The following is a 26,434-nucleotide window of genomic DNA, read 5'->3' as shown; positions in this document are numbered from 1 at the left end:
TCTAATGAGAGGATTATTTAAGGCTCCTAACTGATGATGTCTTTTACTGCAGGTGTGCAGAAGGCTATTTCGGACAACCTCTAATACCAGGGGGATCATGCCAGCCATGCCAGTGTAATGACAACCTTGACTTCTCTGTTCCTGGCAGCTGTGACAGCTTGTCTGGTGCTTGTCTGATATGTAAGCCAGGTACAACAGGCCAATATTGTGAGAGGTGTGCTGATGGATATTTTGGTGATGCTCTTCATGCAAGAAACTGTCAACGTAAGTCACGAACTTTCACAGCTCCTGACAGTATTGATCTATCCCATAACTTTGTTCCTGAGAGGAAGGCTGTGCCTCTGTATGTGTGAGCAAGAGACTGATATAGCTCTAAAAATGATACTGTGAATATGCATCTGGAAAGGGAGGCTTTAGAGTAATAGAAGAACTTATTAAAAAATCTCTAGTTGAAGCAGACATGGGAAAAAAACAACAGAGCTTTGCATAGGTGCAAAAGGTTATACTAAATGTCAGATCTACAAAAATAAATACAAATAAATTGAAACTATTCACTAAAAAATTCTATAAGCTACCCAGAAAAATCTTGTTCTCTTGTAAGATTGAAAGGAGGGAGTGATGTTTCAGTTTCAGGGTCCAGCTCTGGCAGCCTTCATAAACTGTTTTCCCTCTTATATAACCTCAGTAAGAGTTAGGAGGTGCTGCTACTTGCAGGTCAACATTCACCCACCTGCCAATCAGACCCTAAAATCTCCAGACAAGTTTTCTAAAATGCTCTGGAGGAAGATACCTGGCAGCAAGCTACCAATTCTCAGCTGAGTGGTAACATGTTATTCAACTACCAGCCCCAGTACATCCTTCCCCATAGTGATTGCAAAAATTATTCAGCGGAGATGAAAGATTATGTAGGAACAGGAGCTTTTCTTTCTGTAGGAGGCAGTGTCTCTCTCTGAGCTGTTGCTGGCACAATTCAGAATGCAGAACAAGTGCTTTTTAACTTAAAAACTTTCTTCATGTATTCTTCCTTCACATTCTGAGAAGTGGAATAAAGCAAGTTACAAACTGTCCTGAAAGAGCTGAGCATTTTTTTCACTGTCACAAGGATTTATTCCTGTTTGGTCCATTATAATAAACACAAGAGTAACCCCACTGAGTACAAAGGTGTTATAGTAGGATAAAATATTAGTATTAATATATTAATATTAGCAGGATAAAATTACCAAGATTAGGAACATGGGGACCACGTATGCAGTCTGTGTTGTGAGCAGAGGAGTCTGAGGCTCTGGCATCCATTTCCAGAACTTGCCCTATTAGCAACTTGCAGTCTAAAAGTGGAAATCCAAGGTCATGTTGGACCTCGGGAGAGTGTGTGGGAGCTAACAAGATGCAGAACATCACTGAGTTTCTCAGCTAAGGGCAATAAGCACTGATGTACGCAAAGTTATAGATAACCCTGAAGACATGCCTGTGTAAATGCTTTCTGTACTTACCTTACACAATGCCAGGAAGAAAATCAGACAGTCCTATATGTTCTCTCCATAAGTTCATGATGAATGATGTCATATAAGTTACAAAGTTAATGTGTAAAGTGATTTTATATGAGTATTTCAAAAATTAAAACTTCCAGTAGCTTACCACCATTCTTGAGTCATGATGAATGGTGCTTTGACCATTTCCACAGTAGTAACAGGTCCATGAGAAAGAGATTTTATAAGAGGAGAGTTTGGAAAACATACAATTTAAAAAATCTATTTAAAATAAATACATGCTTCATGTTGAATTACAAGCTTTGCTTTTGTTGTTAGTAACATTGACAGAGCCCCCTAATGTATTCATATCCTTGTGCTTGCAGTTACCTTGTATTCATCTACTCTCTGCCTTTCATGTGGGTTTTCTTCTTTGCATATGATTTTTTATTTCCTTTGCAGACTTCCATGAAGTTTGCCCTGCAGCAACTATATCAGAGGGACTGTGCTTTTACTTTGTTGTTTTCAATTTTGTTCCTTATTAAAAAGCCAAATCCAAGAGTATTGCAAAGCATGAATTTGCTTTCAAATTATTGTTTGAAATGCTTCTTGCTCTTCCTCAGTACAGTACTGTTGTGTGCATTAACCGTTTCAAATGACAGTACAGCTTTATATCATCATAGCATCTCTGAATTTTTTGGTCTATCTATACAAAAACATAAATCTAAGAACAATGAGCAAATGTCCTAAGCTTATTTGGTTTGATTCTAGTAGGTCGTTTTTTGGAGTGAAACAGCACAGTGTGCTGAAGCAAATACCCGGGGGTTGAACTGATGGCAATAGAGCTCAGTGTCACAAGATGAATTAAAGCAAATAATCAAGTCTGTCTGTGTTCCAGTGTATAGGTACTACTGTTGTAGGAGAATAAGTTTGTAGCTTCATCATAAATACAAGCTCATAAATATTTATAGAAATCTAGAGAGAATGAAGGGTCTTGACCAGCATCATTGGAGAAGAAAGTAAGACAAATTTCTCCAACAGGCTGCATTGTATTATGACAACTATTTGGAGGTTTAGACAAGAGCTAATTTTCCCAGTAGAGGTAAATGAATGGGTAGGCTCTAGGTGAGATAAATGCAATTTATCAGATTGAGTATCAGTTTATTAGATGAATAGCCCTGACTGTATGTTTCTTCTCTATGTACATACTGCTAGAGCCAAGAAAAACAATCTAAGTCCTGATATTCCAAATTGTTCCTTACCACTGCATTGCACTCAGTCATCTGTGACTGAGTTAAGACACCATGGAGTACTGCTTGCAAAAAAGGGTATAAATAGGACAAACTCATCTGTTTATAAAATCGGTGTAAATTTTCTTTTGATTCTTGTGTTGTCATATGCCTGATAATCGAAACAATTCAAATCAGACTGAGCTCGGGTTTTGAGGTCTGTATAAAAAGGTTGGTGAAACAATTTCAATTTGCATTGAGGATTGTAGTTTGTTGAATCTGAGCTTTAGCATCTTCTTTCCCCACTAACCAATTTAATTAAATATATACTCAAAATGTGGATATATGTGATACTTATCACCATGTATGGCTTGGAGTGTAAGCAGTTTTAAAATATATTATGGTGAAGACAGCTGTATACAGGATGATAGAGGTAAATTATAGATTTGTTTAATATTGAAAGCTGAAAGGAAAAGATAACCAATGTTAATTACATGAGAAGTGTCTTTTAATTTTTACTTTTTAAAGATGTATTGCAAAACAGAAGGAGATCAAAATCTCTGAAAGTGTTACATGACTGGTATGAACAGCAGAACCATCACATTTTTGTTACTTATTCCAGAATTTTTGCAGACATTTGAGAAACAATGCCATGAACCGAATGGCAAGTCATAAAGTTGCTTCCATTAAAAGAAGCAACTTCTGCAGAATACCTCAAAAGCAAAAAACCACACACCAATCTTTTCAATTTATAATTGGAAATTTTAAATTAGCAAGTCCAGTGAAATAATGAGGAAGGTTCTGTTGTAATAATCTATATATAGGAAAAATATAACTGCGTTGTCTCGCATAGCACCTTCTGACATGCAAGTATATGACTGCCATGTGTTTACTGCTGGGACTCTTAAGTGTTTCTTAAAATGAAGGTGTCAGGTTGAGAAAAAAAAAAAAGCAACACATGCAGATAAGGCACTGCAGGAAGGCAAAATGTGCACTGGAGCCCAAGTTTGGAGAGTAGATTGATAATTGGTATAGATATGTGGATTTATTCCCCTTGGGGGGTGGGGGGGAAAGGATGTGCAGGAATTGACTGCAAGGTTATGGTCCCTGTGACAGCGATCACATGCTTGTTCTCTACTGCGAGTGCTAAGGGTTTTTGCCCAAATCTCTGCATGGCAAAAGGACTGAAGAACACAACTTGTGGCTGAAGAACATAGACAGTGATAGATATCTTACTCATAATTTTTCTTCTCCTAAAACATGAGAATTTAAGAGGCAGAAGCATTGGTGTTTTCCTGAAGAAACAGTGTTGTCACTGCCTTTTTAAATCTTCAGGAAAGCACTGTGATAAGTTAGGTTGGTCAGCTGGGTTACATTTACTCTGGGAGCTGTGATGCTGTTGCTGAGACAGAAATCCTGGAGAGTCATAGTAGCAGATAATCCTTGGTATGTTTTTCAGTGCAGCCTGGGGCATGAGAGCATTACTGCCCCTGTATAGTGTCAACTTTGTACTGGGTTTGCAGCCTGCCAACATTCCCTGATGACTACATGAACAGGGAGTGAACTCCAGGACAGCAGAACCCGCACATGCAGCAGTAACTTTCCCACTGGTGGAACTACATTCTGTACACACCCTGTGTAGGGGTCTGTACCCTTTTTGTAATTATCTCTCAGCACTACCCTGCCCACTCTGAGTCTCTGGGCACATACTTAGTAATCTACCCTCCGCATCCTGCTTTGATCTGAGAGGAGCATCTAAAACAAGCTGTTAATGAACTTGAGACAAAATTTATGACTGCAATAATTTGGAGAAAAATTCCACATTAATCCAGGCAGGTTAATATATCAGTGTATGGGAGCGACACTTTCCTGTTTAACCCAGGCTGGGGGTTTGTCAGGGTGGGAAAAGCTGCACTGTAAACATTTGGCTATTAGATTTAGCTTCAGGGAACACACTGACGTCTCCTTCTTCTTCTCTGCAGCCTGCCACTGTCACATGAATGGCTCCTTCTCAGAGATCTGTGACTCCCGGACGGGCCAGTGCAAGTGCAAAGCCAACGTCATCGGGCGCCGCTGTGACATCTGCAAAGTGAGTGCCCAGAAATGGGGTTTCCATTCTACTTTCTCCACTGTTTGTCACAACTAAATGTCATTTGGTTCTGGATAGGCTTTTTTTCTGTTGTTTACATTTCACTTAAAAAACATATAGAGATTGTTCTTATGTAGAGAAAGGTAAAGTGGTTGCTTTTTAATTTTTTTCTAGTTGTTTTCTAGAACAGAACGCAAGACATAGTATTTACATGCAAGGAATGCATTTTAAGCTTCACTGTTTCTATAAATACATTTGTATACGTAGTACATACACTTTGTATTTGAATGTTTGATATAAAAAAATTAGTTTAAAATATTGCAGCTTTAGGAGATAGTCCCTGTATGAGGAAAGCTGTAAGATGTCTGATAGCATCTAATGTTGGTTTTTTTTAAGAAAGGAGAATGCTAGTTTAGTTCTGCTGGAATGTTCTGTCTTTATGATTTTTTTCTTAGGGTTTCTTCTTGTGTTGTCCAAACAATGTATTATTTTTTAGTGACAGTGTTTTTTGCCTTGACATTGTTTTCCTGTCTCATAAATCACTGCAGAGAAATATTGTTTCATAAACTTTCACAGAGTTGTCTTCAGGCAGCTAAGGAATATGCTGTAGCTGGCTGCACATTTCTCTAGTTCAACATAAGGACTCATGAGTTAGGCCTGTGTCCTCAGAATACCTCCACCTGTGTGTAATTTAAATTACATAAATAATTCTGCAGAAATCAGAAGGATCATTTTCACCCTTTAAAATGATGTTATTTCTGAAGTGATTTGCTCACACTCCATTTTCAACAGTATTTAAAGAGTCTGTTCAAAGAAAAATTACAGGTATCAGTGGCATTTGCAGATTGCATAAGGTACCTAGGAAATATCTCAAGCTCATTAATACAGTACTGGTGGTTAATTAGAATTAATCTTTGTTTACTTCAGTGTTTACTCCTGTCTTTATTTCCGTACTCTTTTATGTGAAGTAGTTCCCTTATCTTCACTTTCTAACAGTGTTTACTTTTCATTCTTAAAGCCCAACTACTTCTGGGCCCCAGAAAAGCTGTTCTGTATACCGTGTGGCTGCAGTGCTTTAGGATCTGTGTCACTGCAGTGTGATATCTTGGGAAGATGTATCTGCAAATCAGGATTCATGGGCAGACACTGTGAAATCAGCAGACAGGTGCCTAAATTGCAAGGAAATGCAGGAAGCAGTCAGCAGATTCGAGTACCCCCCCGGAGGTGGGGCACCAGCAGCGCCAGTGGGTGCCCACGAGGCGCTTACCGGCCTGCAGCTCTGGTAATGAGAAACTCTGCTTTGCATGGGCTGAAGTCTCCTGTTTGCTTGTGTTTGGAGCTCACACAGGTTGCTTGGGTTTTTAATTTTTAATACCAGTGTTACAGTATAAGAAATGCTCAAGAAACAGACAGGCTCAGAAGACAAGCAGCATTTCAGGATGCTTCCTGATCCTAAGGACTTAATCGTGCAAGTGGTGCTATCAGTGAGAAATCAAACAGCAGACTAAGTCCCAAAACAGCACCATCAACAGCAGTATGCACAAAATGCATGGGAGATGTACATAAATCAATGGAATTGGTAGGATTTTCTTGGATTTTGCAGCATGAAACTTCCTTTTCCAACAATTCAAGAACTAATAGCTTAAGGAGGTTGAAAGAAAGATCAGCCCCAGAGGCAAAGAGTTAAGATCTAATTTTAAAATATTGAACATAACTGGTGTTAAAATATCTCATTAGCGAATATGGCCAGTTATCTGAGACATTTTTAGCTCAGTGCAATGCCAGTTATGTGACTGTAATGCCAAAAGTGATAGGAGTGTTCGCTCCTCATCACAGACCAACAAAGCAAGTTATTTCCCAAAAGTAAGTAATTATGGTACAACTGCTTCAAACAGAGCGGTATTTTAGGGTTGTTTGTTCTCCCTGCAACTCAAAACCTCCACACTTATCACAGCCCTCTTGAAAAATACTTGGCAGTGTTTTTCATCCTCAACTAGACTCTGGGACCCATGCTGTATTTGTTCATATAGATTTCCTTGAAGAAATAAGTTTTTTCCAGTTAAAATATTAGGTTACTGTATTGCCCACAATCACTGAAGGAGACACAATATAATGACATATTCAGAAAATCCATTGTGTTTCCTAATTGTTATCTAGGATCTTATCTCTTGTTCAGCAAAAGTGATTCTTAGAATTTCTTTATGTAAGCAAATTTGCTGAGAACTTTAACTTTGGGTTAAAGTTTGCATGACTGACCAAAATGTCCTTGTGTGCAGACCTCCTCACAGAATGTAACCCAGCATGGTAGTGGTCTTTTCCAACTTAATGTGGTGTGGAGTGCTGGTGTCAGACTTTTTCTGACTGTTACCCATATGAACAGAATTTATGAGATCCTAGCAAACTTTATATTGAGAACTGAGATGCATGCTGTGCATTGGTTACTTCTCTGCATTAGTCTGAACGTCTGTCCTGAGATTGTGTGTATTCACATTTCTGTGTATCTTCCTGTGTAAAATAAATCTTTAGAGATAGTCAAGTACTTTAATTGAACCTTGAGTTTAATTAAATGAGTTTGACTATCTCTTTCTCTCTGATATGCTGTGTTTTGTCAGGCAGAAGTATGAAATTGAAAAACATTTCAATATAGAGTCTGGAAACGAAAATCAGTGTAATTCTTTGTTACATGTATAATCAAGCATTTGCTTAGGTTTGTATGATTTGTATGGCCAAATTCTGACCATAGATGTGGTCCTGTATTCTGACACCTATCGGAAGATTCTCTGTGTGAGTGGGAAACTTCATTATTAACCTCAGAGGTCATATTTCAAGACTTTTCCATGGAAAGCTTCTGAAGTTTCACTGAATTCACCAATACAAGAGTTAAGGGTTCTACTGTGGAACAAATCCATATAAAACAGTAGTCATAGAATCACTAAGGTTGAGTCCAACCTTTGACTGATCACCACTTTGTCAACTAGACCATGATACTAAGTGCCATGTCCAGTCATTTCTTGAATGACTTCGCCACTGCCCTGGGCAGTCTGCTCCAGTGGCTGACCACCCTTTCAGTGAAGAAATTGTTCCTTTGGTCCAACCTAGCATCCCTGGCATCGCCTGAGGCTTGTGCTTCTTGTCCTGTTACTGTTTCCCTGGGAGCAGAGGCAAGTTTCCCCCCATAAGCCTCATCTTCTCCAGGCTAAATACCCCCAGCTCCCTCAGCCACTCCTCATAGGACTTGTGCTCCAAACCCTTCACCAGCTCCATTGCCCTTCTCAATGTCTTTTCTTCTTGTAAGTGGCCCAGAACTGGACACAGCACTAGTGCTTAGCACAGAGGGACACTCACTGTCATGGTCAAAGCCAGCACTGCTCCATTGATCTGAATATCTACTGATTTATAGTAGGTAAAAAATCAACACCTCATACCTGGGTCACAAAGTAGCACACTATAAAGTAAACATTTTTCACTTTTTTCCATTTATATTCATTAGCAGTGATTTTTTTAATATCTCATTTTTAATATTCTGCCTTTCTATCAAACTCACTGGTATATTTTATTATTAATGTTGCAATATCAATTTCAAGTGAAGTTATTAATATGGTTTGGATTTCAGTACTCACTGAAAATCATCATGTCTGAAAAACAGGTAGAGAAGTACTCCCATTTTAAAGCACTCTAGCTCAAGACTGAGTTTCTCATTTGAATATCAACTATGGTTTGTTCCAAGGAGCCTCGGTTGGTGCAGTAAAACTCACAAGGACTTTTGGTTGAAATCTTTATGCAGAGCTCCGTATCACAGTATACCAATGAGTGTGTCTTCCCTTGTTTACTTTTTGCACTCCACTAGTGAAGTTAAGGAGGAAATTTCTTACTGTAGTTGATAACATCTGCTCTGGTTCTCTAGAAACTTTGTATTGATCTCTGCAAAAAAGAAAGAAAGAGTATAGAAGAGAAACAGAGACCTAATCCAGAGGTTTTTTTTATCATAAAAATAAATCACTATTATTTCTTTGTATTGTACATAAATACACTATTTCTTTGTTCTTCTAAAGTTATTTCTATATATCATTCTAAAGAATTGCCCTTAAGTTACTGTACACAGACATTGCCTTTGCTCAGAGGAGATAAAATTTAGTTCAGAGGCTTTCCAGTTGAATTGATCTCCATTCATAGCTAAGAATTTGAATTCACTCTCTTAGCAACAAACTCTGCCTGACATAGCCCTAGAACCAGGGATGGGTATGTATTTCCTGCTGCTGATATACTTTCCATTCCAAGGGAAGCACAGCCCCATAAGAAATGTGTTACATTGCAGAACATTCATTGTAACATCAAGTAACATTCTGAAATCTTTATTTTTTCTCAGCAGTGGAGGGCATTTAGTGTCCTTGCTCCAGGGTTTTACCGCAACAATTTAATCTGTTAAAAGCAGTATTTCAGTGGTGAAAAGGAAAGAGCAGCCCTGATCTCCCTACACTCACAGCTTTTCCTCTTTTCTCCTGGCAATCATTCCATGTACTAACTGCTCTTCCTCACTCTGTGGCAGCCTGGAACATTTGGCCTACAGTCTCCCCAAGGATGTGTTCCCTGCAACTGCAATTCATTTGGTTCCAAGTCCTTCGATTGCGATGGAGACGGACAGTGCTATTGCCAGCCTGGAGTGACGGGGAAGAAGTGTGACCGCTGTGCACATGGGTTTTACAACTTTGAAGAAGGAGGCTGCACTCGTATGTAAATGTTTTGCACCCAAGCACAGATTGATTTGTTTGCTTGTTTATTTATTTATGAATTTATTCCTAAGATTCTAGTTTGGCTAATTTTGGATTGCCCAACAAATTTTCTTGACAGGGGGTTCATAAACAACCTTGTACATTATTCATTTGACAAGGGTGGTGATTGGCAAGAATGAAAAACCCAAGCAATTTCTGCTATTTTATGGGCAATTTATGACTAATCTACTACATTTAAAAGGAACAGGAATCTCATTTATTCCATGTAGTGTCTGCCAAAGAAATTCCATGAAGTTCCTATAATTTAGTTAATAGTATCACAGAACTCTGATAAAATTTTTTTTCCAAATCACATCAACTTGCAGGGATGTAAAAAGAAAACAAGGAAAACACGAACTCTCTTTGCTTCTAGTTTTATCCTAAACCTTTGCAGTGTTCTTATATAGATGATCCTCTTTCATTACCACAGTCCTTTCCTGTACAGTAGTATTTAGTTCCTTACTAGTGCTCTTTGTGTACAGGAAGGTCTTTAAGTAAAACTGTCTGCTATATCCCTTGTGTAAACACATGAAAAGTCTTCTTTTCTAGATGCTGAAACTCTAACATTAGATATAAATATATCCAGCCACCTCTTTACCTTTATTTTTGTCCTTTTTGAAAATAGGTCAATGACTGAAATGAATGCTTCCTATCCTTGAAGTAGTGCAGACTGCTATATCAAAAAGAACCCAATCAATAGGTTTCTTCACAGGGAAATATCCATCTTTCCTGATAGAACTGTGTTTTTCAAGTCTCAGAGACTCATTTATGTGTGATCACAGGACACATAGATAGTTGTCTAGTGTGACTGACTGCTGGGATACCAGAATGCTGTTATTATTCTTCAAGTATAAAGCATATTCTTTCCAGAAGCAGAAATCACGTCTGCTAATCTGTTCTTCCTCCTTTCCTATCCAGAATGGCAGCACAAGAAGCAAGCTCAGCTCCCTTTTCTTTCTCCTTTTTGCTGTAATGGAAGGAGCATCAAGGCCTTGTGACCCACATTTGTGCAGCAAAATTCAGTTTTACCTGCAGTGTGGATAAACCTTGAAACAGGCTAGATTATAGATTGTATTTGAAAATGTTGTTCTATGGTGTTGTCTCACACGGGAATGAAGGGTTCAAAACCACTTACAGGTTTGAGAAGTTCAGATAAAGTGGCATCTTAGAAAAGTGAAAGATTGTTTCCCAGGCTCACTGAGGAGAGAGCTTGAAATAAAATATAAATAACTGCAGTCCTAAAGCCTTTAGCAATCAAATGAAGGGCAAAAAAATCTTTCATTTATGATTAACATCTTATTTTAACATGCCACAGGTTAAAAGCACATCACTATTGTGAAACACAACAAAATGTTGACAACTACAGTTGGGGAAGGAAAATGAGAGGTCTATTAATGAAGTTTCTCATTAAAATTTTAATTACTCTCTTGGCAAACTTTGAAATTACAGATTTTAAGAAACAGCAATGAAATGGTAATGTACTGTAGATTGTACCATACAGAAGTAACATTTTTAAATATATATGTGTCAGCCTGTGGTCGGTCATCAAATGTTTAAAGCAAGAGAAGCATCTATAGATATTGAGAAAATTCAGACTTTTGAATGTTCCAAAGTTAAAAGAACAGGTGGAGTGGAATTCTGTTTTCAATGTGCTGTTTTTTCCACACTTATTTTTAGTAGATTTCTTACATATTCCTTCAAAATATGACAAAAAATAAGAATTAAATTATGAATCACAAAGAAAATCAGAAATTTAATAGAAGTATATAAAATTATGCTGGAAGGAAAAGTACAGAAAAATTAATTCCATTGTAACAGTTAGATATCAAATCAAATATTGGACCTCTTTCATTTAGTATTTATCCAAAAGAAATATAATTTGATTTTTTCTTGTGCAATATAAATCCATAAAGCCTAAAAAAGCCCTGAAAGCATCGTGAGTGTTGACATTCTTGCAGTAAAGATACAAATTAGATTTCTATTTCACTATTGCTTGCAACAATTGTGTTGTATTTTTTCCCTCTTATTTTGAAAAATAATTGTAAAAGTAAAAATAGGAAAAATGTTTGAGTATCCCCTTCCCCTCCCTGCCTTTTTAGCTAATTTTGTGTAAGCCCATAGATGAGTTGTCACATCTGAAAGCCTCGGTCTCCCAATGAGATGTATTCTGAAACTTCAAGCTACAGTGTGTGAAAATATTTTAAATAGCATGCAGCACATTGTGTTCCTGGCATGAGGGAGGCGAAATTTGCTATCTTCTTTGCATCAATTACCTTATCTTGAAGGCATTGGTGGGGAAAAGTAAAGGTCATTTCTTATTTGAACTACAGATATGAATTCTATCTTGCCACAAAAAACATTTGTTTTCTAGTTTCAATCTGAATTGAAGTATTTCACAGTAAAGGAAGTGAGCATAAATGAAGCCCCCAGCAACAAAGTTACATTGCCCTTTGAACACCCCAAGGAACAGGTTATCACGCAGAGTCAGCTGGCTTATGATGCATTTTCTCTTACCTCATGGGTTATGTGGATGGTGGGTGTGAAAACAACCACACTCCAGTTCTGCTCTTTCGATCACTCATGTATCTTGTGCCCCATAACTACTTATCACTTACATACCTTGAATGTGTATCTGCTACCAGTGAGTTGTTCACTTAATAATCCTTTAAGAGCAAAGACCACTTATGGAAACACTTCCATAAAACATAAAACACTTCCATAAAAACCTGAAGTGTTTTTTAATTTAGTATAATCTGCAAAGAATACCAGTTTCCCATGGAGAGGAAACAACAGTTTGTTGATGTCCTCCGAAGGCAGAGGATATATAAGCTGAAAAAGAAAGAATTCAAAGGGGAAAAGGAAAACACCTTGTTTGCCCTTTAAGGAAAGTCTCTTCAGAGCAGCAGAAATTTCAGAAGGTATTTCTCAAACTGGTATAGAGCAAGAATTGGTATAAACAGACTGCAAGTTCCCTGCATAGATGGCTCAGAGGCCCTCAGGTGGCTTCTTAGAGGAGACAGCATGCACCCAGAAATTGTGTAGCAGGACTCCTGCAGTTATGTCACAAGAGTGCACCATCTCAGAAGTCTTTGCGCTTCTGCAGTTGGTGGCTTTATTTTTCCCGTTCTGTTCTCATTGCAGCTACTTCAACCAGAGGTAACCTGTGTTTCACTGCTACTTGTTTTGGTTTCTCAGGGTTATCCCTACCTCTTCTGTCCCATCGTATCCACAGATAACTGAGAGTTCATTGTGCAGTAAAGGAATGATCCTAACCTCATTAGGGTCTGCTCTCCAGGTGTCACATAAAGGGATAACTTTTCCTCTGCTTTATTTTTGTCTGTCTCCCATGAAGCCTGTGAGTGTTCGCGTTTTGGCGATAACTGCGATCCCATGAGTGGACGCTGTATCTGCCCTCCCAACACTGTTGGAGAGATGTGTGACAAATGTGCGCCAAATCACTGGGGCCATAGCATTGTCAGTGGCTGCAAGGTGAGTGGATTCCTATTTTCTCGATGTGCATTACTTCTTTCACAGAAATTTAGAGCTGGAACAGAGTTTTTGGTTTATAAATCATGGTATGTCTCCATATTGAAAGTTTTGGTGTGAGACTTTGGTGTAAATGTTGGCAAGCTGTTACTGTTACTGCACTACAGATCTTCTGTCTCAAGTATGCAGCCCGTAACACAAAACACCCTGTTGATTTTGCTGTCACACTGAGTCAGTGTCCTGCTTGAGCCTGATTTTATTTCATTATAGCTGTGTTTAATGTGATTGAGGAGATTACCACAGTGTTGAACGATGTATGTAGATGTATATTTACAGGTAATCAGCAGTGCCTTCAGGGAGCAAATTTACTTTGGCCTTAATGGTGACACCACTGGGGATTTTATTCAAAGTTTGCTTTACAAAGGCTTCAATTTGTGCATAAAAAACAGCAAGTTAAAAAAGAAAAGAAAAGAAAAGAATCATCCACCTTAGTTGTAAATTGCACTTTATTCCCATGTTCTTAAAGGGGAAATAAACCTTATCATTAGCCTTTAAATCATTATTATTCAAATATTTGACACAGAGTTAAAATATCCAAAGAGGAAGGAAATAAATAGGAAAATGACGATAGAATGTTGAGGAGGCCATGAAAGCTGTTGTTAATGACCTTGAGTTGAGGGGTGCAGTATTTGGTTAAGGCTGAAAACTCCGTCAGAAGTTCAAATGCCTTATTCCTCCCTGCTGTGCTCATTGATGATAAGGAATTTGATAGTACCACTACAATTACTCCAGAAAACTCTTTTTGGAACAGTCATACACCATTGATACTTCTTCTTAAAAGGCTGTTAGTCATGTAGTTCAGGCTGCAAAGAAATTGACAGGAGTGATTTCTTTTTTGTATGTATGAAAAACTCCTGTGAAACCTCTGTGGTGCTGCTGTGATACAGACTCTTGGCTTTTGAAACCAGCCTAATGAGGTTGAAGACCTCTGTTTGAGCTCTGGAGTGTATTCTCTGATTGTCTTTTATGTGAGCACATTAATATGACAGTTCCATGGCACCATCTAAATTAATGATGATCTATCAGCCCACATCTCTTTTAGTATGTTGCCGCTAATTTCTGCAAAGTGAGATGTGAATCTCCTGCTTTGCAGACCTTGTAGAAGATTTCCAAGGCTGTTGTAAGTCTGGGAGAGCATTGCAAAAAACTGCATAAACCAAACACAGCATCTGATTGCAATTTAGGCTTTGATATTGTACACCAAGCTATTTCAGAGAATGGTGAACCATTTGCTTTTTCATCTTTGTGTTCAAATGTATCTTGTAGAATAAAGTTCTTCCTGTCAGGAAATTTTCCTTTTAGGTTAGGTAGTCATCTTGCAAACTAATATTTAACCAGTGGTTAAATAGTTTCTCTGACATTCAGTACAGATTACATCTGTAGATTTCCTATATATATCCACCTTCTTTATAGATGGTGTTTTCAGATCAGAGGAAAGGTGCTCTAAGTAGTCATGTACTAAACAGTTTTGCTTAGAAACTTAATCCACATTTTCTTCCTCTCTTTTTCAGCTTTGTGTCTGTAATTTTAGCAAATCTATCCATGTCAGTTACTGTGGTAACCTGCACTGCTGGCACTGAGTTTTTTTCTGTAATCTGAACTTCTCCATATGATATTCTGGTCACACCAGTGATTACAGCCAATGTCCTGTATTAACTATGCAGTGCTACCACAGTAGTAGCACTGAGGAATTCTTCTGCTCTTTGGGAGTCTGCAGTTTTTCCTGATACTTTTGTGTTCAATATCAAGACACCCTGGAAAATCACCCATTTCTATCCTCACTTGCCTGTGCAAGTAGTATTTTGTGATCAAGTTTACTTCCAAATATATCACATGACTAAATCTCTAGCCCTTACTGTGTAAATTACTGTCATTTAGGAGTCTTGTTTGTACAAAGAGGATAGTTACCTGTCTGATGGATGAGTAATAGATATTGAACTAGATTCCTCTGGAAACACTGAGCTGATTGCTCCTGAGCAATTCCAATTTTAGGAGAGTTTTCTGAACATGCCTGCAGAGAATTTACATACGAAAGACATTCTCCTAGAGAGTGCTTGTAGTTTCTGAGTTAATTTTGTCCACAAAGTATTCCAATGTCCTTGACCCTTTTCGATTTATTTGTTTTCATTGCCAAACTTATCAGTGATAAGTAATACCTAAAAAATACCTGAAAAAATCCCACCAGTGTTGTAAATTTATTTAGTGTAAAAAAACATGTTGAATCAAAATAAATTACTGGCCTTATAATTTACATATGTTATTTTTAGACAATGGAAATTCACTGCTGTGTTTCATTTATAGATACTTTAAAAAGGTGAATTGCTTTTCGGTTGGGTTTTGGTTTTGGTGGGTTTTTTTTAGAAGCACAATTGCAATTGCCTTGTTTCTCTCCTTTTCAGCCCTGTGACTGCAGCCTCATTGGAGCCCTAAGTTCTCAGTGTGACTTAAATACAGGCTGTTGCTTCTGCCGCCCTGAATTCTCTGGGGACAAATGCTCTGAGTGCAGGTTGGGCTACTGGAATTACCCACACTGTGTCGCTTGTCAGTGCTTCCCGGCTGGGACAGATCCACAGAGCTGTGATTCAGAGGGGAAGTGCTCATGCATTGATCATTCTGGCCAATGCAGCTGCAAGGTAGGACAATGAAGGCTGTAAACTGATCTTATAACTGCTGAGAAGTTTATTTCAGATTTCATCGGCACTTGCCCTTTCTTGTTCAAACCATATATGCAAACCAATCTCCTTGGTTTTCATAGTGCATATGCAAACTGATGTGGGAGGAGTCCAACTTAAAGAAAGTGCTTATCAGTTGCTTTTTCACCTACTGACCATCCTAAGAGGATGCCAGGATAGCATCCTCTTAGGAGGATCTTTAACATCTTCTTTTTTCCCCAATTTTTATTTCTTTCCGTTCTTACAGAACCATTGCCAGTTCATCCCCATAACACAATTCTTGTTCAGATTCTGGGCACAATAAAAGCAAACACATCAGTAAACACAGTATTCCGCAGTGCTAAATCAAAGTACATTGACTTAGAGAGAGTCAATATTCATCATTTCATGAGTAGAATTCACTGCAGTAGTATCTGTTTCGAGTAGACTGCATCCAATTCAGGATCACTAAAGCAAAGAATTTTGGCATCATCATCCGCAACATTCTTATTTGGAATTGTGCTTGGAAGAACAGCACACTTAGGTTGTTTAAGAGTTGGCTGGATTGCTGAGCTTACAGGGCAGTAATTGGTGCTTTGATATGCAGTTGGTAGCCAGCAAGCAGAGTATCCCAGAGCCAATACCTTCATCAGCAACACAGATGACAGAATTCATGATCAGCACATTTGGAAATACTGCTGACTTGGAGGACGTCAAGGTTGACATGCTGAATAGTAGAATTACTGTCTAGAGACTTCTTGAAAAGCCTCCTGACTGGGAAAATAGGTCATTAGCTGGAGTGGAACAACCTCAAGAATCAGTATAGTTTAGGAGGAAGAGGCCTGAGTGTCAATCCTGCTGGAAAACACAATATAAACCAACCGTATACTCTCATGGTAAATAAGGCAAACTGCCCACTGATCTGAATGCACTGAGCACAGCAGCCAATGCAGCTGCAAGGTAGGACATCACAAAGAGCATGGTGAGCAGGGGAAAGCTTCATCTAAGCAGTGCTCTACTCTCAGTGTAGTTGGTGCTGGTAAAGCTGCACTTGGAAATTATGTCCAGTTTTAGAACTTGATTTGAAAGTGTTGTCGAGGCATTGGAGAGGATCTGGAGAAGAGTCTCTCAGCAGATGATCTGTGGGGATGTACTGAGAGAGCTGGACTCTCTCTAAGTCTGGAAAAAAAGGCTAATAAGAGGAAATGCAATGACAACCTATTAGCCACTTCAAAGGATAGTTGAAGCAATAAAATCCTTTCTGATGATGGCAGAAGATGTAGCAAAGGACAACAGCTGCAAATGGGAGCTTGGGAATTTTGTGTTGGAAATTAGAAAAAAAAATCAGTTATGCAGCAGTGATACACATTATCCAGAAAGATCTGAAATCTCCATTCTATGAGATTTTCAAGAACTGGCTAGAAAGAGGCATGGGTAATGTGACCTAGTATTGGTGATAGTTGTGCTTCTAGGAGGAGGTTTTTAAAAGTGACCCCTAGAGATTCTTTCTGTGATTTAGATTCATTCTTCTTTAGGTCTGTTTTGACACAAAGAGATAGTAAAATGGAAGGATTAATTTAAATAATTGAATTGTCAGGTAATTATTTTGTTAAATAGGCAATGGTCACTTAAGTCAGAGTTTTGAGACTCAGAACTGTAGAACAAATTAGGTTGGAAATGACCTATCACGGTAATCTTGTCCAGCACCTTGTCTGAAAGACACTGCTGAGGCAGTGCTTCAAAGGACGGGGAGTGATTTCGCAACATCTTTGTGCAAACTGCTTGACCACCTTCCCATTTTTCTGGTATATTTGAACAGGAAGCATCATGGTTTTTTCACAAGTACTGATTCATTTGATGATGGTACCATAAGAAAATGGAAGTGAGTTGACATCATGGACTACCTGAATAAAACTCAGGTTTCCCTGTGCCAGCCTCTGAAATGCAGAAATTGAAGTATCTCTGTTCTTTCAGCCTCTCTTGATACATGATAAGCAGACAGCCTCTGTAACCATCTCGATGCCCCATTTCTGGATTAGGTCCAGCATGTCACAGAATCACAGAACTGGTCAGGTTGGAAGAGATCCCTGGAGGTCATCTAGTCCAACTCCTGCTCAAGCAGGGTCATTGAGCACATGACTCAGGATTGTGTCCAGAGTGCTGTCTCCAGAAAAAGGAGACTCCACAGCTTCACTGGGTCATTGTTTTTCTTGCAGCTCTTGTAAGCACTAAGTAGAAAGCGTGGGGATTCATGGCATTTTAAAACAGAAGTGTCTGTCTGTTAATTCTTTTAATAATATAGTTGCTTCTGTGTTTCTCTGAGTGCAAATGAACAGTATTTATATTTAGCTGATGATTAATGACAAAGTGCAATTGACATGAAACAAAATACAAAGCAAGTAAAAATCACTGTTTATGAGAGAAAATGGACAAATAATACTGAATTAAGTAAGCATTTTCCCCCCATAATTTTAATATAAGTTTAAATTTAAGTCTAGGGTCAGTTAATCTTTTGTGTGACTTTTTTTTTAAAGAGTTATACATTGAAGAAACTAGATTTTGATAAAATGGTAATCATCCCCATTTAAACCTGCTACAGCTACAGAAAAGAGCTCTCTAAGGCTCAGGAGCCTCATTGTCAGCCCTGACAAAAAGCAGCAAAATCCAAGCTAAATACAGTGTATGAAAATTTATTGATAGAACATGTGGAAATGAGGGTTAAAACTGGTAAATCATAAGGGATAATAGCGGTTTCTTGTAAAAGCTTTGGAAAGATTAATTTTTTTTTGATTGGCTTCTTCACACTAGTCTCAAGAGAACAAAAAAGGTGTGTGGGGTGGAAAAAGTCAACCAGTGCTTTCATATTGATGATTTTTTTTCTTTTTAATACCCTGGTCTCAGTATGAAAATGGTTTTAAAAGGCTCTGCATAAATTATTGTGTATCTGCCCTATCTGGAATAGCTTTTTATTTGGATTAATTGAAAAATGAAAATAAAAGCATTGACATTACAACAGTGAAACATTTCAGCCTTGTTAATACTGTTCAATGATGTGGAAAACAATCTTGAAGAGGGGAAAGCTTTTCTCTACAGAATTTCCATTAAAATACATTTCTCAGCAAGAACATTTAGTGCTTACCTTAAATATCTGAACATGTCAATGCTAATTCCTATTAAACAGAAGGCTTGATTAACATGGACAGTTTCAGAACAACTTATTGTTCTTATCTTATCAATCAGTTATGGAGCATGTCATGCCCAAAGTGCCATTTAATTTTTCTCTGCTTGCAATTTTCAGTGTGAAGCCAGCATCTATTGCTCAGAGCTACTCAGTGGATACAAATGCAAATGCCTTAATTACATTAATTACATATGTTTGCATACACACGTGATAAGAAGCTGGAGAGTTTCTTGAATATTTCCTATCACTTATTATTTCTTGCTGCACTCTGTTATTATCGTAACAGTAAGATTTTCTGTTGCTACCTTGAAATAAGACTTGATTTTTTATTTTTTTTTTTTTTTTTAATTCTCTTTTCCTTTTAAAAATACTCTCTCTTTTCCAGGTTAATGTGGAAGGTGTCCACTGTGACAGGTGCAAGTCTGGCACATTTGGTCTCTCTGCCAGAAACCCACTTGGCTGCAGCAGTTGCTATTGCTTTGGCCTGACTACACAGTGCAGCGAGGCAAGGGGGCTGATCCGCGTGTGGGTGAGTAGGAAGCCGCTGAGCCATGTAATGCGATAATGTTGTTTCCTGCTGGCATCTTTTAGTCAGGCACTGAGAGCTAGCTAGAAAATGGCCAAACATTTAAGCAATCACTTTCCTCTTTATGCTTTGAGGAGTGGTGAGAGCGATATGTTCCATTAGACAATCAGGGTCAAGACATTAAAAGGAAATAAGCAGATAAGAAAATGAGTGATAGGATAGCTGACATCCAGCCAAAGTAAAGCTATTAAACCTCCAAAAAGGGCAAGCTAGTCATGTGGGGAAATTATGCGGTCTAATGCATTGCAACATAATCCCTGGTACGTGATACACAGTTTACCCAGGTGTATTCAAGGGTCACAGATGCTTGTTGTCCAGTATAAAATTGCCCATAGTTCAGTTAATCTGTTCATCTTCCTTCTTGGTTTTGTTGTTTTGGTGGGATTTTCTTTTATCTTTAAAAAAAGAGCTTATTGAAGCTATATTTAAATTCAATCGTGGAAAGGTATAATCCATCAGAGCAAAGAGCTCTACACCTGTTTGTGGAAGAGGGCCTTGAGACCTATGCTGGACTGATAAATGAGGCAGACTGGATGTGTCCATTTATCTGTACAACAAGCACAGAACCCACATTGAGACTGCTGCCATGCCAGCTCCTCGGGTGCATTCTGGAGGAGAGATCTGTAATGGAAAATGATTGGTTCTGTCCCCATGTGTGGCCAGTCGTATCTCTGCTCAAAAGAACGCCAACCATAGAATGAATGTCTGCCTAATGCAAATCAGCCAAAGCCCCAGACTAGTCATGTACAAGCATCAGTTAGATAAGGACACTTTAGGCTGAAATCAAGTTAATCTCTCTTACTTAATATAATATGGATAGCACTTATTCTCCCCTTCACTGTTCAATCCCGTAGCACCTCTTTCCCTTCCCAGTGGATGAAATGATTTATCATGATCTGACCCACTTTTTCAGTTTTTATTTCAGTTTTGCCCATCATATGCTGCTAGACTGGAGATGAAAGGCTGTAGAAGGCTGACAAGTTACAAAATTTAATCAAGTTCCATAACAGCAACAGTTCTGGATTATTGTGCTTTGACCTTTGTGGCAGCACAAAGCAGAAAAAATTTAAACCTCCTGGTTATTTTGTTTCTCTTGATTAATTTCCTTTTGTATTTATGCTCATATTTAAAGAAGTGTATGTCCATGTCACATTTAGTATTTGGTACTCTCATCTATTTCAGAATTTATATAGAGCTGTAAAATAAGTGAGACTATGTTCTGCCAGCTGCTAGTGGCTGTCTTGGATACTCTCAGGTGCTTCAAATGACATTAGACTTGTTTAAACAAGCAAATCCTGTTTTATATGACAATGAGGCATGACTGATGAATGATCTGAAAATCAAATGTGTTGACCCTTTTCTTGGTTATCTAAAGTATAAAACAGTAAAATACAGTTACGATAAAAGATCAGTAAATCTTACTTAGGGCTGGCAATGTTAGGAGTGCTTCCATGTCTAATCAGTCTAGATTCTGCTGTAAATGGAAATACTAGGATATTGAAAGTATAGCCCAGGGTTTGGTTGATTCCTTGTTAACTGACTCCTATCTCATTACCAGTTTGTTGGTGGTATGACTGTTACCTGCATTTGTTTTCTTTGTCTCACTCTTTGGGAGAAGGCAGTATTGATACCACCCCTTTGCATCTGTTCACACATTCCCTGAGATACTTCCCTTGGCACATGATTACTGAGACTCTTGCTACAGTTCTTGATCAAAATAATGATTTCAGTGTAATGCTAATGAGATTTTGTCAACTAGTCTAAGAAAATTACAAGCATATAAGTGGCATCCTTGTATTTTATTTTTTTTTATAAAGCTGAATTTAGAGTTACAGAAACCTTCACTGAAGCCTCACTCTGCAAATTGCCTGGAGAACATTTAGGTTGAATATTCCATAGAAGTATCAAGGGATCAGGCACTGTGTTTTACAGCTCCAGTGATGTATAACTGGTGGTGAGAACTCTGCTTCTTTGTAATGTAACATTCCTCACAATCTGAACAAAAGAGGCCTGAGACTAAAATAGCACCACGAAAATCACATCGATAAAATTCATGGAATCACTTGCTGATTAAAGTGTTTTAACCAGTGCTGCTACAATCTTTGTTAACATGAGGACAAGGTGCAAAAGGCTCAAGGGGAAAGTCATTATTAGCACAGTTCATACCTGAAGGAGTAGCAAGACTGCTTTGTGACAAATTGCTCGTGATGTGAAATGAAATTACCTAGAAGTAATTTTTTAAGGAGCTAGAATTTAAAGACTAACACTTCATGGGGAAAAAATTGAGTTAATTTTCTTCTTGATTTTTTCAAATATGCATAGGTGACCTTGAAGCCAGAGCAAATGATTCTGCCACTGGTGGATGAAAAGCTTCAGCGTAGCACTCTTTCAGGGATTGCATTCCAGCCTCCTGAAATAGTAGCAAATATAGAACAGGTGATGCAGGATCTTCGGTCAGAACCTGTTTACTGGAGGCTTCCAGAGCAATTTGAGGGACGAAAGGTAAACCTAAAACTCCACCAAATACTGACATGGCTCCTTCTTTTATTTTAATGTTATTTTATTATTTTACAGTGCCTTTTTATCCCTCCCAATAAGCATGTCTTCACACAGTGGAAGGTATTTCAAAAGAAGATAAATGCTATTCCATTATTAAAACTTATTTGCTCTGTTTCTATGGAAATTCATAAAGTAACACAAGCAATATTTTACTTGTTAATAACTGTAAATATCTATGTTCTATTTTTCCACGGAATTCATTTTCTCATAAAAATGTTATTTGAAAAATTAAGCTGCACGAATTTAGTATAATACTCTTGCAATATCCTTTTCTCTCCTTTTAAGCAAAAAAACCCTCATATTTGTAGATTACAAATTACAAATGGGACAAAATTATGTCAAGAACTGTCCTTTTGGATTTTGTTATACACCTCTGTGACAATTTATTTTGCACTTTTGATATTCCTTGGTTTGGTGGAACACCAAGACACATATAAGGAAATAGATAACATACTGGTTTTAGTGTAATATAATAACCAATTGTTAATGAGTGTTTTTGAACACAGCCCATGTCCCCAGATTGTTCCACAAGTAGATAACATATTTCTATTTTCTACCACGCATGCATTCATCAGGCTGCACATAGGTGCAGACCCCACCCAGATCCTTCCCAGGAATTTATTTTTAGCTAACTGAAAATGAGATTTCTTTTTGTGCTTTGCTAGCTGACTGCTTATGGAGGGAAACTGAAGTACGCCATCTATTTTGAAGCGCGAGAAGAGACAGGTTTTACTACTTACTCCCCACAAGTCATCATAAGAGGCGGGCCTCCCACAAATACGAGAATTATTGTCCGGCATATGGCTGCCCCTCTGATTGGCCAGCTTACAAGGCATGAGATAGAGATGACAGAGGTAACATTTCCATCTGCCTTTTTAGTCCAAAGCTTAAGCACGTGGTTCTTTTGAATACTGTTAATAACCTGATTCTGTGTTTCTGTCTTTCAGCATGAATGGGAATATTATGGTGATGACCAAAGAGGCAGAAACCCTGTTCCCTGGGAATATTATCATGGTCACCCAGGTCTCAACAGGACAACGTCTCAGGCAGATTTCACCTGGAAACCTTATGGAGATGACTCAAGACCAAGCAGAACTGTATCCCGGGAAGACTTCATGAATGTGTTGTATGATGTTCATTACATCCTTATCAAGGCGACCCATGGCAATATCATGAGACAGAGCAGGTACCTCTTTCATGCAGTGATCTGAAATAGTGCAGTAGTCAGACAACCTTGTAGACCTCCCAGCTAGTCCCAACAGAATTTGTATTCATAGTGCCAGCTATAGGCCATTGCTGAGAAGAAAGTGCAGAAGAAATTCACTTTTGGCATAGTGGAAAACACAGAAGAGGGAAGTTTTATGCACTGGAAGATTTAAATCCCACTAGGCAACTGGAATTTCAGGATCCTAGAACAGAAAACACATGTAGGCACACACATTCTGAAACAAACCTAGTGCATTTTTTTGAATAAAGGTCTACTTTATGAAAACATAGTGCTGTAATTAAACATAAATGTTAGCTCATGAAGGAATTTTCTCCTAAGAGTTGGAAATTAAATATATTAGGGTCAGATTCAACATCTTCAATCTGTTAATGAATCAGTTACACAAGGAAATTAAGGTAACACTAAATTTGAAGTGGACATCAGGCAGCAACATGACAGGAACAGTACAAAAATCTCTGCAATCTGAAGGTCAGCTGTAAGATTTACACTGAAAGTAGCAGTCAACTGAACAAACAAGGAACAACTGCTTAGTTATCTATTCTTAAAAGAGGAGTCTGTTGTTTACAATATATCACCAGGTGAGGATGATTCAGTAACAATATTCTTGTTGAGAAATGCTAATTCTGTATCTGCATGTATAAATAGATATGGCCTTCAAAGTGAAAAAAACAACCTCTTTTAGTTCCGCCTAACACTCGTAAAGCCTAAGCATGAAGTTGTGGTTAATGTAATTGGAGAAAATTTGAGAAAATAGTTATTAAAGTGCTCAGAGGATGTCAGTGACCATCATTGCAGGTCACTGCAATGAAATATGATGTGTAAGAGAAGATATAAAGGACTAGATATGTTTAGAAACTAAAAGTTGCTTTAAGATGCTTAAAATGTCACAGCGAAAAAGGAAAGAATGAGTTCTCTGTTGCTATGGTGGGTAAGTCAAAAACAAAAATGAACTTAAACTTCAGCAGGAAAGATTCACATTAGACATGAAAGATAAACTGCTGGGAGTAGAGAAGTTCTAGAATAACTTACATAGACTACTGCATAAAATTATTAATTTTTAATAATTAATGCACAATATCCTTTGCAATCAAAATTTATTTGCAAGAGGATGGGAATAATCAAAGATAAACTCCAAAGGTCTCCAGAAGTACTTTTTTATGATTCTGTCATAGAAATTATAAGCTAAAATTATTTCTAGTTTTCTAGGGTACAAATAGGTCTTTAAGAGCGTTGCCTTTGGAGTTTGAAGGTGAACAGTAGAGGCAGATATCATGCAACTTTACAGCACTGTGTGACAGAAAACATAGTCATTGTTGCTGCTATTGTTTCTCTTTAAAGTACATCATTTACACAGAAGTATTCATGCAAAAGTAGCTTGCACTGGCTAGATGCTAAATATTTGTAACAGATGCCATAAGTGCTTAACATTGGTTTAATTTATTTTTGGCATAGTCCATTTAGGATATTGTATTACAAGCAAGGGGATTCCCAGGAAAAGAGTTATGAAGGTAACCCCAATGCAATGTGGAAAATTTGAGAAGCATATTCATGTTTCATGTATGTTTTTCCCTTCCCTCTGTGCAGTACAGATCTTAGTTCAGCTGTGAAAGCAAAAACTGAGTACTGTCTCAGCTGGAGCATCAAAAGGAAAGTTAAGGCAGCAAAGCTGATTTTGTTCAGAGGTGCGTGTGACTCCTGTGGCTGCGCTAGGCTTGCGCTGCAGCACCATTTTATCAAGGCTACCCTGTAATGAGGCAATCAGAACAGGGAAGGACTTTTCAGTTCCAAGGCAGGTTTGCAAGGTGTTACCTAAAGAACCAGAATATGTATTTTGCAGCATGGCATTTCAGAATGTGACATTTTATGACAGCAGAGCTTAGCAAACAGTTCATCTGCTCTTTCTGGTAACTCTCCATCTGAAGTCATAACCTTGCATATAATTCTGTATTTGATTTTGGAGGCGGTTATGTTACAATGGATTTTTATGATCTGTCTTGCTTCAAAGTTAACATTTATCACACGGCATCTGAGACTTTTGGTAGAATATAGGAGGAATACATTATTATTTTTTTCAAGTTAGCACCTTGAATGATTTCAGTGGAAGTTTTGCATAAGACTAAAATATAAATCCCCCAAAATGTTTTTAAAGGTTAGTGGAATATTATCTTGCACAAGAATTGAAGACTTTTATTAAAAATAAGCTGAGACCCTCTAAAGAACAATATTTGTGCTCAAATTTAAACATATGTTTGAATTAAGTGACTTAAAATAAAACATTTGTTTAAATAAAGTGTGTTGTGCTTTCCAAATAAGAGCCTTGTTCTAAACTAGTAAAGATTCTCTTTCCACTTGACTGTGCATAGTAGAAAAAGATATATAAAGCAAAAGAATCTTTGGCTGGGAGGAAGAAAATATATATATGAAGTATTTTTACATTTTTTAGGTTTAAATAGTGCTTTAATTTCAATTGCAAAGTTTAAAAGCTGCAGGTAAGTGATAAACTACAGGAAAAAGGCTTTAAAATAAAGTCAAAGTAGCAGCAGCAATTGGGAACATAAAAATAGCTTCATTCTAGTGTTAGCACTCTATTAGCTAAACAGTTTAGTAGCAATGCTAATGTTGTTTCTGCTTCCAAGCTACAGCATTATTAGTGATTTAGAGGTTTCTGCTCAGAATCCCAACCCAAACATTTTTCTCCTGTATTGTTCATTTTGTTGTCTCATTTTCACATTCAACACTCTAAATGGAAACATTGCTTTTATTAGATTTTGTTTTGCAACAGGGCTGTGATAATAAATTTCTTGAATTGAAGTATGCTTTCAATTTCACTGCAAATTATTTCAATATTCCCAACAGCGATCAGGTAGCACTTGTTTGACTGCTGCCTAATAGACATTTTCCAAAAATCAGTCAAGCCTGACCTTCCTTAAGTAACATTTTCACACAAACAATAGGTAGCTTTGTGGCCCTAGAGTGTATTGTTATCTAAATACAGCTTTATGGTAGTGAACAGTTTTTCAACTGTGCCCTCATTTTTGAGGATGATGGAGAGGCAAATTTCATTTTCTTTTCCCATTAAGTGTACAGAGATTTTAATGTAACTTTACATTGACAGATCTGAATGGTTTTG

At 37.8% G+C, this 26,434-nt stretch overlaps 1 protein-coding gene across 1 annotated transcript in view; it reads left to right on the top strand.

The window, feature by feature from the left end:
- LAMA2 (laminin subunit alpha 2) overlaps positions 1-26,434 on the top strand; it is a 336,031-nt gene that overhangs the window by 209,860 nt on the left and 99,737 nt on the right. Inside the window, exons 19-27 of the mRNA XM_033512805.1 lie at positions 53-264; positions 4,678-4,784; positions 9,331-9,511; positions 12,906-13,042; positions 15,499-15,732; positions 19,317-19,460; positions 21,840-22,019; positions 22,742-22,930; positions 23,024-23,262. Coding sequence (XP_033368696.1) covers positions 53-264; positions 4,678-4,784; positions 9,331-9,511; positions 12,906-13,042; positions 15,499-15,732; positions 19,317-19,460; positions 21,840-22,019; positions 22,742-22,930; positions 23,024-23,262 — 1,623 coding nt within the window. The remainder of the gene's footprint in view (positions 1-52; positions 265-4,677; positions 4,785-9,330; positions 9,512-12,905; positions 13,043-15,498; positions 15,733-19,316; positions 19,461-21,839; positions 22,020-22,741; positions 22,931-23,023; positions 23,263-26,434) is intronic.

Source organism: Parus major, chromosome 3, assembly GCF_001522545.3.
Source record: "Parus major isolate Abel chromosome 3, Parus_major1.1, whole genome shotgun sequence".
NCBI classification, from domain to species: domain Eukaryota; kingdom Metazoa; phylum Chordata; class Aves; order Passeriformes; family Paridae; genus Parus; species Parus major.
The sequence above is the reverse complement of the archived record's forward strand: the minus strand, read 5'-3'. Positions and strand labels throughout refer to the sequence as shown.